Source organism: Balaenoptera borealis (genome assembly GCF_965194805.1).
Source record: "Balaenoptera borealis genome assembly, chromosome: 5".
NCBI classification, from domain to species: domain Eukaryota; kingdom Metazoa; phylum Chordata; class Mammalia; order Artiodactyla; family Balaenopteridae; genus Balaenoptera; species Balaenoptera borealis.
The window spans coordinates 127,968,439-127,979,795 of NC_138862.1; the positions used below are offsets into that span (position 1 = coordinate 127,968,439).

Sequence of the window (11,357 nt, forward strand, 5' to 3'; positions counted from 1 at the left end):
AGGTTTGACAGGGACTGCTCCCCACCCCCACCCCCCCCAACCCCAGGGGATTTCTTTTTGTCTGCGCCTGACTTCAAAGTCGTAATCGGCCCCTGTCAGCGGCGTGACGGGGAGGATTTGGGCTGTTTGTTGGGGCGAGTCCCGGCTGCGCACCTCGGCGGAGGCTCTGCGGCCCGCGGGGCGCGGGAGGCAGGGCTCAGGCAGGTCCCTGCGGGGGCCGAAGCTGGGGCCAGGCCTAAGGAGCGCAGACAGCTGCACAAGCCCGACTGCCAGGGACGGAGACGAGGTGTGATTGGCAGAAGCTGCCCGAGCTAGGTCTGCGGCTTTAAGTCCGGGACCTGCGCTGGGTCCTCTGCTCCCTGCTGGCTGGAAAGAAGTCTCAGTGACCCAGCCACGGCGCACCCCAGTTTCCTGGAGCTCCGTTCCGAGTCCCCAGGGCCGGGCTCAATCTGGAACCCTGGTTTCAGTTTTCCAACTGCCGCCGCCCGAAGCCTTCCATACTCGGACCCACTTGGTGCCCCTTCCTAGCCTAACCCCGCCTGGAAGTCGGCTGGGCGCCCGGGTGGGGCCGTGCGCGGGGTTCCTCCTCGGGCTGGGGCCCTCTGTGTACCCAGGGCGCTGGTGCGCCGGGCTCCGCGGGGAGACACCCAGACCCCTGTAAGCTTCGTCTTAGGAGATGTTAAGGGACACTGAGCTATGAGGGAGATCAGAGCGGTTGACAGGACTGTCAGCTGGGGTTATATCAGACAGCGAAACCGCGAAGCCTCCACCCTGGGCCTCCTGGGCTTCCTAGGGGGCGGGAGGAGGGGCTTTCCCTAAGCGCCCGGAGCCCCCAGACCGGACGACCACCAGAGGCAAGTCACTTCCTAATTGTTTCGATTTGTAAGAGGGTTTTGTGATGCTAAGTAAGCGTGGCGCAGCCCGCCGGGCCTCCCCCCCACGAGTCCCCCAGCCCGCCTTTGTTTACCTTCGCCTGATCGCTCATTTATTTATCTATCTATTATTTATAGGCGTCCTCTCCTATTCAGCGCCCGTGTATGTTAATTGTGTTATACCATTTAATTCTAACATCGGTCTCCAAAGAGCTCTTAATGAGAAAAGCATATACAACACGGATCACTTTGCTATTCAGCTCAGCCAGATGGACAACTGCTAACTTTTTTTTTTTTAATAATGAAAATCCCCCTTTGACAAAGGGGCTCAGATGAATAGGCTCCAAATAACACCTCAAACACTTCTAATTGTTTTGAGGACAATATGCTAATCCGTGGTTTTCGGCTTTGGTGTCTGTTGACCACGTTTCCGTGCACTTGCGGCCACCGACTCCTTTGGAAATGGCAGAGGCAAGCGCACAAATCCCTCAACAGCAGCAGAAAGCAGACAAGCCGCTCGGCTGCCGCCACCCCCACCCAGCACCATATCAAAGAAAGTGAGAAAGGCACCCGACCTACGGAAAAACACGCGTGAGCACGGCTGTGGCGGTGAGAGTGGTGGTGGGGGGGGAGACAAGCAATGGGGGGCACCCTTCGATTTTGAGAACAAGTTCCAAAGAGTTGTTCTGAAAGCAATCAAAAGGTCCTTTCTCCCCGTGAAAGCCAGAGCAATCTTCAAGCCAACATTCAACCACCGGGGATAAGAAAAAGGCTCTTTTCCTTGTTGGATAAACACAAAGGGCTACGAGTTATTTAATTTTTATGATGTTTTAAGAAACTCCTTGTAGGAGCCGTGTCACCATCGTCTTCATTTTCCCTTTGCACCTGCAGGGTCTTAGTAAAAAGTCTCCCACCGTCCGGAGCGGGGACCTACAGCATTTCTTAGACTTTTATTTTTTAACTTAGAAACCAGTATCAAGCCCCCAATCCCCAGCAGACCCAGCAACAGCGTTTTCAAACACCTTGTTAAAAAAATATCCACTCCACCGCTCTTCCCCCAACATTGAACTTAAACACCCACCGCAGGACGAGGTGCTCTGCGGGCAAATGCTTCCCTGTAGACTCGGCGCTTCTTTCCATTCCTTTGGAGTTTGGTTTAAAAAAAGAAAATGCACTCAGATCTCAGAAGTCTGGGTCGGCCTTTGTCTTAGTTCAATCGCTTCTCGAAGTGGTCTGACCACTTTGTGAAAAACTCAAGGAAGGAGTGATGTCCCAGGAATGGATACCTTTGTCTGGCCTCTAAAGGCAAAAAGTGGATCCCGAGGGGGCAATTGGGACAAACCCTAGATTCTGGGCCCCTCTGCACCTGGCCCATGGGACACCAGGCTCGGCCCATGCAGGCCAGCCGCCAGCCGCCACTGCTGGAGTCACTCTATGTACACTCAGCCTCCCAGAGACCCCGGACCCCCGCGGACCTGGCCTCTCGACTTCAGATTTTATGCACATCAAAGGTTACTTTTTGCAATGACAGATTGTCTTTATTCAAAACGTCTTTGTTCAACAAATGAACAGAGTAAGGAGGTGAAATCCTTCTAGGTACATTTCCAAGACATTGTCAAAACATTTATGACCATTTAGGATGTTTTTATTCTTTTAATTTTTGTTCACTTTCTACTTCCTGACTTCATAACCTGACATTCTGTCTAAAAGTAAACTTAGGTCTCTAGGAGCACTGCTTTATACAAAGTAAATAACCATGTGGGTCCTTTTGTTTTACCTTTAAAGAAGCAAACACTATCATAGCATGATTTTAAATAGATATGTTTCCCTTTCTGTGGTTTTAAACTTTTAAACCTTTTCCCCCACACGAGAAGAGCAAATGGCACCTAGTTGTGTCTGATGGCAAAACACAGAGACACAGCTAACTCTTTCTTCAGGGTGCAAAAGAAAAAAAAAATATGCATATTCTAGATATAATACCAGGATCTGGGAGTTCTGGAGTCCAAAGCCCATCAGAGGAAAGAGAAGGGGACATAAATAAAGCAAAACTGCCTACTTTTTTTGTCCAAAGGGGGTACAGTCGGAGGTTTGTTTTGGGACAGTCGGGGTAGGGGCAGCTGTATAGCTGTCATAACCGTTCTCAAGTTTCTGGCACCTGTCTGCGCCTTGGGTCCGGAAGGATGCCCCTACCATCCCCGCGGAAGAGAGAGAGGCAGAGTCTGGGGTGGGGTAGGGGGTGGCAGCAGGACTGACCCCTAGGCATCTGCAGGCCCCGGATAGGCGCAGAGGACGGGGTGCAGACCCCGATTCCAGGCCGCCCTCCAGGTCTGGCAGGCCGGGCTGGGGGTTACATGGCCGTGGCGTGGGCTGACGAATAAGGGTCTATGCCAGTCTTGGTCATGCCCGGGAAGAGGATGTAGGCGACGGGGGGCTGCAGGGTGGAGGCAGACCAGGCGGTACAGTTACAGGGCACCACGTAGCCCGGGTTGGTGGGGGACGGGTGCGTGTGCGTGTGCTGGCTGGGGCAGCTGAGGCTGCCGAAAGCGCCGTTCTGGTAGCCCAGGGTGGACGCGTAGGGCAGCGCGCCGGTGGCCAAGGTGTGGGGCACTTCACCCATCTTCTGGATGGCGCTCGAGCTAAACTGCGCGGGGTCCAGCAGGGAGTAGGGCGCCGAGGCGGGCGGCAAGAAGGCCCGGGCTTTCTCGGGCGCGCTCAGGAGGCCGTCGGAGGCCCCCACGGGCAGGCCGGCCGCCTTGAGCGGGTCCGTGTCGCCCAGGTAGGGCAGGGGGAAGACATACCTGTCCTTCTTGAGCAGGTTCTTGGGCTTGCGCCGCGGCCGGTACTTGTAGTCAGGGTGTTCCTTCATGTGCTGGGCGCGTAGCCTCTTGGCCTCGTCAATGTACGGCCGCTTCTCTGCCTCGGACAGAAGCTTCCATTCGGCGCCTAGGCGTTTGCTGATCTCTGAGTTGTGCATCTTGGGGTTTTCCTGGGCCATCTTGCGCCGCTGGCCTCGGGACCACACCATGAAGGCGTTCATGGGTCGCTTGATGTGGTCTGAAGGTTTGGACATGGTCCGGGAGGCTAGGCGGTGGGGGTGGGCAGTGCAGGGGCTCTGCAGGCGAGCCCGGACGCGGTTGTCGGTCTGCCTGTCTGTCCGTCCTGAGCCGGGGCTCTGCGCTCCCCTCGCCTCCGCACCGCAGAGGGGAAGCCAGAGAGAAGCGCTCACCCCGCAAAGTTCAGCTGATCATGCCAGTCTCGGCACCTAGGCAGGCCCCGGGGGGCGAGCGGGGGCAGGAAGGGCGGGGGGAGGAGAGGGCGGCCGGCCGGGGGGCTGCCGGCACCAGAGGCTGGGGCCCAAGTACCGGAGTCTCTGGGATTAAGTGGCCAGGTAATTTGCTGGCGAGGGCAGGAAGCTCCTCCTTCTCCCCCTCTCCACCTTCGCCTTCTCTGGTTCTCTTCTCTCCAGTGTCTACGGCCGTGGCTCCCTCCCCCCGCCCGTGGCTTTCCCGGAGCTGCCTCGCCTAGCGCAGCACCAGGCTGAGAATGCGGGGAAGCTGGTGAACGAGAGCCAAAAGCGGCGAAGTTCAAAGGCGAGGTGGGCCAGGACCGCACGCACTCTGACATAAGCGCGGGGCGGCGACTCCCCAACCTGGGCGCCAATCAGCTGCAGAGAAGGCGAGGGGGCGCACCTGCCAACGCGCCCGCGTTGGAAAGAGGGAGCGCGACTGCTGGGGGCGGGGAGAGGTGTAAGGGAGAGACCGAGAGAACGGAGCGGCCAGCTCCGGACCGGCGACTTGGATTCCACCTTGTTTCTGGCACTGCCAACAAATAAAACTCTTCTTGCCCGTTTCCTTTCCCGGTTGTGCAAAGGAGAAATGGGGCTTCGAATACAAAGACCCGGGGAGGGGGCAGCAGAGGGAGCAAGCCAAGAAAGCGTGTTGATAAATAGGACAGCCTCGCCACGAAATGCAAGGACAGCACTTTCCCCCCCTTGTCAAAGATCCTTGGAAGAGGAAAAGAATGTATCAAACTCAGGTTAAAAAGCGAGATAAACTTTTCACGCCGTGCCCTCGGCGGTCCGTTGGCTGCGTTCTCACGCGACGCCGGTGCGGCTCCGCCTCCACCCTGCCCCGGGATGCGGCGCCTTGGGCGAAGCGCAGGGCCCCGGGCTAGCTCAGCCGCGCGTTCCAAACCGATGCCCGAGGGCCTTGCGTCCGGAGGTGCAGAGTTTTCAAACCCTGGTTGGTGAGCCTTGAAGAGCACCGCGACTCGCTCTTCACTTTCGTAGAGGGGGCAGGGGATGGGATTTCCATCACGATTCCTATTTATGTTACTATTATTTAGTGTTTTTAAACCTCCAACTTTCTCTCCACATCTGTCCAAACCGGGAGGGCAATCCAAAGGCCGGCTAGCGCCCGGCGGGGCGTGTGGTTTTCCCCGCTGCCCCTTCAGCAGCGGCCCTAGAGCGGAGGCTCAAGCTGTATCCGCACCCAGGGTCGGTTTGTCCCCGGGCGTCTCTTCCCACCCAGCGAGAAAGCGAGACTCGTTTCTTGCGTCAGATGAGCATTCTTCGGGTAAAGAGGACGAAATAACCCGCGGAGCCAACCTGCGCGCCTGTTTCCTTTGAATAATTGCCTGCCCGATGTGAAATGCCCTTGGGGGAAATATTTATTAAATGGAAACCATTGTCCCAGGCCCAGCAGGACCTGCGTGTGTTCCAGGCTTATTGGCTTTTGCACCAGCCTCTCTCGGGAGCACCGACCAGAAACGCGCGCTGCTCCTCGGGCTTGGACCGGTTGGGGGTGGGGGAGGTAAGCAGAGAACGAGGAGGCAGGGAGAGAGGGTCTTTCTTTAGCATGTAGTGTGTCAAGTTTGAGGCGAAGGCTTTGCTTTTCCTTCCTACAATTAGAAAGACGTGTGGCATTTCTCATCCTCAGCGCGCTCTTCAGAGAGGTGGGCACTATGCCCATTTTACAGATTAGGAAACTGAGGTTGGGAAAGGCTACGCGATTTGCCAAAAGTGACTCCAATGGAAAGTGGTGACGCCGGGTGTACAGAATTTGAAAGACTTACCTGTTTTGTTTTGTTTTTTTTCCCCACCCCACGTGGCGCCACGTCTGAGTATTAGATAGTGCTGAAGCCAAACGCGGGCCCCTCGACGAGACTACTGTAGCCATCGAAACCTGCCATACGGATAAACTACACTGGAGGACTGATCCTCAAGCCTGCTCTTGATTTACTTAGGCTCTTGTCCGAGACCTGGCCTCCCTGAGGGTAGACCTCGCGCCCGGAGAGCCACCTCCGCGTGCGCTCGCGAGCAGCTGCTGTCTTCACATTCCTCTCAGCCCCAGCCCCGGCCTCCTCCTGCCCTCTACCCCTGTTTTCTCGGCAAGAGGTTTCATTTAGCTTGGGGTACCAGGAAGTAGAAGCCCTTTCCAGCCCAATCCAGGGAGGGTTTCCAAGAGTGGCTGGCAACTCCAACTCAGATTGGACCAGCCTGCTGACTTAGCGCTATGCTCAGAGCCCGCCAGGGATCCGAGGTCTAGGGACCAGGTCATTCTAGTTCCACTGGGCGATCTCGACCGTTTGCGGAAGGAATGACAGAAATGTTCACATCTGCAGAGAGGTATAGGGTCCGGCGGGACCCTCCAAATCTCACTCAGGAACCCTCAGGGGACACTAAACCCACACAGAGGTTTGTGTTAATGCAAACCAACCTCTTGAAAACTGCTTAAGGAGGGGATCTTAGGGTCTTAGACCCCTTCTCTCTTTCCAACATCCAGGCCAACTCAGTCCTTTTGTCCCGAGGCAACTCGGGGCAGGCGCGGGCTCTCCTTCAGTCCTCATATTTCCACCTCGTCTTCTTGTCCGCGTTCCTCTTTAAACGTCTTGCGCTCAGAGCTCAGCTCGCAATCCAGGAGTCCGGAGGGAATTATTACAAAGGGCGCACAGTGGTGGCGTGGCAGTTTGCGGGCAGGGTGCCCCTGACCACCCAGGGTTCCGAAGCCCCAGGCTGTCTGGGTCACGCTGCACTGGCTCTGGCGGGAGCCGGCATCCTGCTGCTCATCTTGGCCTTGAGACTTGAACTCCGCGCTGCGAAGGAACTCAGGGTTGAGGGGCGCGCTCTCCCCGCCTGGCATCGCGGCGTCTCCTAGGCGGACGGCGCAGCCTCGTACGCCCCTTACACAGAGCTGGCTGGCCACCGGTTCATTCAACACTCCTTAACGCTGGGCCTGGCTCGGTGCCGTCTCCAGCCCATGCCTCTACCTTCTCCTGGGCTGCTTTGTCCCTCTGAGCTCTGCCTCCCTGCCAGGCTTAGATCCCTGGGCAGACGTCCTGGAGAGGTGGCTCCTGGGAGAACCAGCAGTTTTGGTCACCACCGGAACAGGTCTTTAAGACAGAGGTCGCCTAAACGCGCCTCCTGCTTTATCCGCAGCCTGAAGCTTGGGCCGAAGGCCACTCTCCAGGGCCGCAGACCTCCCTGGGATGTGGCTTTTCCGCTTCCGCGTTTGCCTACAGAATCCGCGCGCACGTCCTCAGTACGCGCGTCTTTACGCAGCGCAGTTACTCAAGGCCCGCCGCGTGCGGTCCTGAGCCTGGCGTCTGAATCACTGAGCAACATGGACCCGGTCGGCGAACCGACGCTGTTCCGGTCGAACGAAGGAGAGGCCTCGGAGGTCAAGACCCAATCCACTTCTCGCCCCGCCCCCTCTCCCCTGGCGCCCCAGCAAGGTCCAAGATGCGCCTTCTTCTCTCTTGGCTCTGGGCCTTTGTAGGGAGCACTTACCCCCTCCCGTCGCCCAACTCCTTTCCGTACCTCAGGTCTCTTTCAAGGCTTCACCTCCTCTGAAGGGCCTTCGTTGATTCCCGAACTGGGCTAAGACCCCCTTCTGTGCTCTCCCTCTTACGCCCTCTCCATCTCACGCCCTCTTCCCCAGCCCCGCGTGGCGCCGTGTCGCAGCCCGTGCAGTCCACCGGCCGTCGAGCTCCTCGAAGGTGGCGGCTGCGTGTTATTCATCTTTGAGTGCCCGGGGTCCGCACACCGCCGAACGCAAAGAAGACACCGGATAGTTTCCTTCTGCTCAGGCTTAAACTTTTCCAACAGGCCTTTCCGTGACTTGCAGCTGAGGGGACAGGACCCCAGATGCAGCCTGGTAGTGCCAAACGCGGAAGTCACGGGCCCCCAGGCCTGCACCCACCTGCTTGGCCTCAAGACCCTGCCGGCCATCCAGCCTCCACCCCACCTCTCTAGTGGGAGGAAGGTCTCCTCTCCTAGGCCTCCTGGACTGAGCGAGAGCCCGGCGCGGAAAGGAAGATGCGCAGACCCTGGCTTGGAGAACGTGGTTCGGGGGGTGGAGGAGAAGAGGAGAGCTTGTCACGCGGCTCGCGCCCGTCGGGTTTTCAAAGAGGCCAGGAGAGTCGCCGCGTCTGGACAGGCCGAGGTGTTGGGCACGCGCGGGACGCCAGCCCTGCCGGCTCACTGCGGCCCCTCTGGGATTCCCGAGAGGAACTGAGGGAAGTTCCAGGTGCCGGTTTCGGGGAGCTTGCGCGTAGCCCCGGCTCCCGCTCGCTGCGGGGAGTGTGAGGTGTGCAGCAACTGGAGCGCTGATCCGGCCCACTCTCGAGAGTCGACAGCCCAGGGGCCAGCGTTGCAGATGGTAAATTGAATCTTAGGAAATAGTGCACTTTTGGTTAAATCATAAACTTTTACCTTTTCTTATTACAAAAAATATTTTAATATTTGGCTCCCCTGCTTTTCCCCTTTTTCCTGTTTTCTATTTTCAAATTCAGAGACCCAGGGCTGTGGTCCTATTAAAACATTTCCTGGTAATTGCTCTAGGGTCTTCCCTCCAGAATCCAGCCCAGGCCCGGTGCTCTTTGAAATTTTGTAAAACTCCAAGTGTCCCTCGCAGCCAAGATGGCACAGGAGGGCGTGGCTTCCACCAAGAAACGATGAGAAACTGAACAAAACAGGGTCTCAGTCCTGGAGCGCCTGCAACAGCGTGTTTGCCGCCAACTGGCAGAGCGAACTTGGTTGGGCTGAAGGACACTTCTGTCTCAAACTCCGAGTGTGCCCAGGTAAGGAGATTTTTTGATACTTCAAACCACCTTAATTTGAGTAGCTGGGGTCTGTTGGAAGCAGACATCACTTGATTCACCGACTTGGTGCAAGTTAATAGAGGATTGCATAACATCTACACACGCCTCCCAGAAAGAGCAAGGGTTGGGAGCAGGGGTAGGGCTTTGAAATCTTATTCATTCACTAACGGCTATTTCTTGAGCACCTACTATGTGTCAGGCACTATGCTGGATTCTGGGACACAGCAGTGAACAAAACCTGCAAATGCCCTTCTCCCCTGGTGCTTACAGCCCAATGGGAGGACAGACATAAACTGAGAAACAAGTCCTGGGGTGATTCCTGGCTCCACCACTAAGTAGTTGCATCACTTCAGGCAAAGTACTTAACCTGTCTGTGTCCTGGTTTCCTCACCTGCAATGGGTATAATGGATTATTATAAGGATTAATTGAGTTACTATGAGGAAAACCCTTAGAACAGTGCTTGGCCTGTGAACCTGCCCAATAAATAGATTATATTATTTTATCATTGAATAAATATGGAGTTGATTTCTGATAGTGATAAGTGGCCAACAGTGAATCAGGGTGATGAGACAGGGGCTGAGGGAAGGGGGGGGGTGGATAAAGCAGGAGAAGTAGGAAATACCACCACCTGGGGGAGAGACTAACTGAAGGTACCTGAAAGATTTAAGGAGCCAGTATGACTGAAACCTGGCCATGACCTTGGGGAGAGTATAAGGAAAAGGCTGGGTGAGGTCGGCAGAGCCCAGACTATCTAGGGCCTTGTAGACTCCATAAGGAGTTCGGGTTTTATTCTAAGTGTACTGGGAAGTCATTGGAATGAGAGCCATCAGAATGATTTAACAACAATCCCAGCAACCACATACACAAATTATTCATTATCAGACACTCTACTTATGGAGGAATCTCACCTCCAGTTATGGGCCAGAAACTTCATAAATGGACAGATTTTTCTTGGCCCTGGAGTCAGCTGCTTGACCATCCCTTAGAGAATAATGCCACCCTGCTGAACGCTTTGGAATCCTCTTCTCTCTCCTTTCCCCACTGGAAGCCAAGGAATAAACCACGGGATGGTCACAGCTGTTCACGATTCTGAAAACATGTCCATTGATAGTCTGTAAATATTAGCAGCCTGATGGGTCCCTGACTTACTCTTCCCACTTCCCACCAAGTAAAGTTCTCCTACTTCCCTGTGGAGAGCCTGAGGCCTCTGACTTGACCCTTTCTGGAGATACTGAGTCCACATTTAGGCATCTTGAATGTCTCAGCCTGAGAAATATAGGAGTTGTATGTGAGCAAGTGAGGTTTCTTAGGATTAAAAAATATCTTGTGGTTATGAGAACAGGAAAGACACATTTGTTTCTAAGAATAAAAGCCAAAGGAATGTCAACATTGTATGCCTATCTCTTGGCTTTTATTGTGTTCAGGTGTTTCACATGCATTAGGGCTCCCACAACCCCATTCTTTTAATGTAAGAATCCTTGGTCAGCTTTTATCATAAATAATACTCTTTAAGGCTCTGTGTTTGCCTAATGCAATCGGCCAAGTTATTGGAGCATACCTTCTCTTGCCAATTTTATCACAAATTATACACCGCAGAGGATAAGACCAAACTCTGGCAACAAGCCCCAATAGAGGATCAGAATAATGCTTCCTCTTTTTGTGGTACCTGCCTTTGCTGCTCCCAACATAAACAGCAGGAAATATTAGGGCACTCAGCAGTTGCAAAAGGGGCCACGTTAAGCATGCTTATTTTTGCGTACCTTTTGTTTCTTTAAAGCATCATTTTTACATGTTCTGAACACGAACAACCCTTAACATTTTATTTAGTAAGAAAGTCATTGAAATATTTATGGAGTGAATTGATGGTTACGTAGAAAGAGCTATAAAAATGGAGTTTAAGACCTAGGGCTTCTAATTACTGTGAGACCTTGGGCAAATCACTTGACTTCTCTTGGCCTCAGTGTAACAAATTACTCCAAAACTTAGTGGCTTGAAACAACAAACTTTATGATCTCATCTGGTTTCTGAGGGTCAACAATCCAGAACTAGCCAGGTAGTTCTGACTCAGAGTTGCTTATGAGAGTGTGATCAAGATGTTGCTAGGGCTGCAGTCATCTGAAGGCTCCATTGAGCTGGATCTTCTTCCAGGCTCACTCATGTGGCTGTTGGCAGGAGGTCTCAGTTTCTCATCACACAAGCCTCTCCCTAAAGACTGCTCACATCATGGCAGCTTGATTCCCTTGTGCAAATGATCTGAGAGGGACTGAGACAGAGGCTTGGTCCACTGTGGGAGAGGACTACACCAGGGTGTGGATATCAAGAGGAGGGATCACAGGGGACTGTCCCGGGGGCTTCCTACCACATGCTCCAACTGGACAAGAGTG

At 54.5% G+C, this 11,357-nt stretch overlaps 1 protein-coding gene across 1 annotated transcript; it reads right to left on the reverse strand.

The window, feature by feature from the left end:
* Window positions 1–637: 637 nt before the first annotated feature.
* On the reverse strand, window positions 638–4,285 carry SOX14 (SRY-box transcription factor 14). The gene has a single exon (XM_082393045.1). It carries the CDS (start codon window positions 3,940–3,942, stop codon window positions 3,220–3,222), a length of 723 nt encoding a protein of 240 aa, XP_082249171.1. The 5' UTR covers window positions 3,943–4,285; the 3' UTR covers window positions 638–3,219.
* Window positions 4,286–11,357: the final 7,072 nt, after the last annotated feature.

Coding starts and splice junctions, on each gene's coding strand:
- SOX14 (XM_082393045.1), bottom strand. CDS start 3,942: ATGTCCAAACCTTCAGACCACATCAAGCGACCCATGAACGCCTTCATG.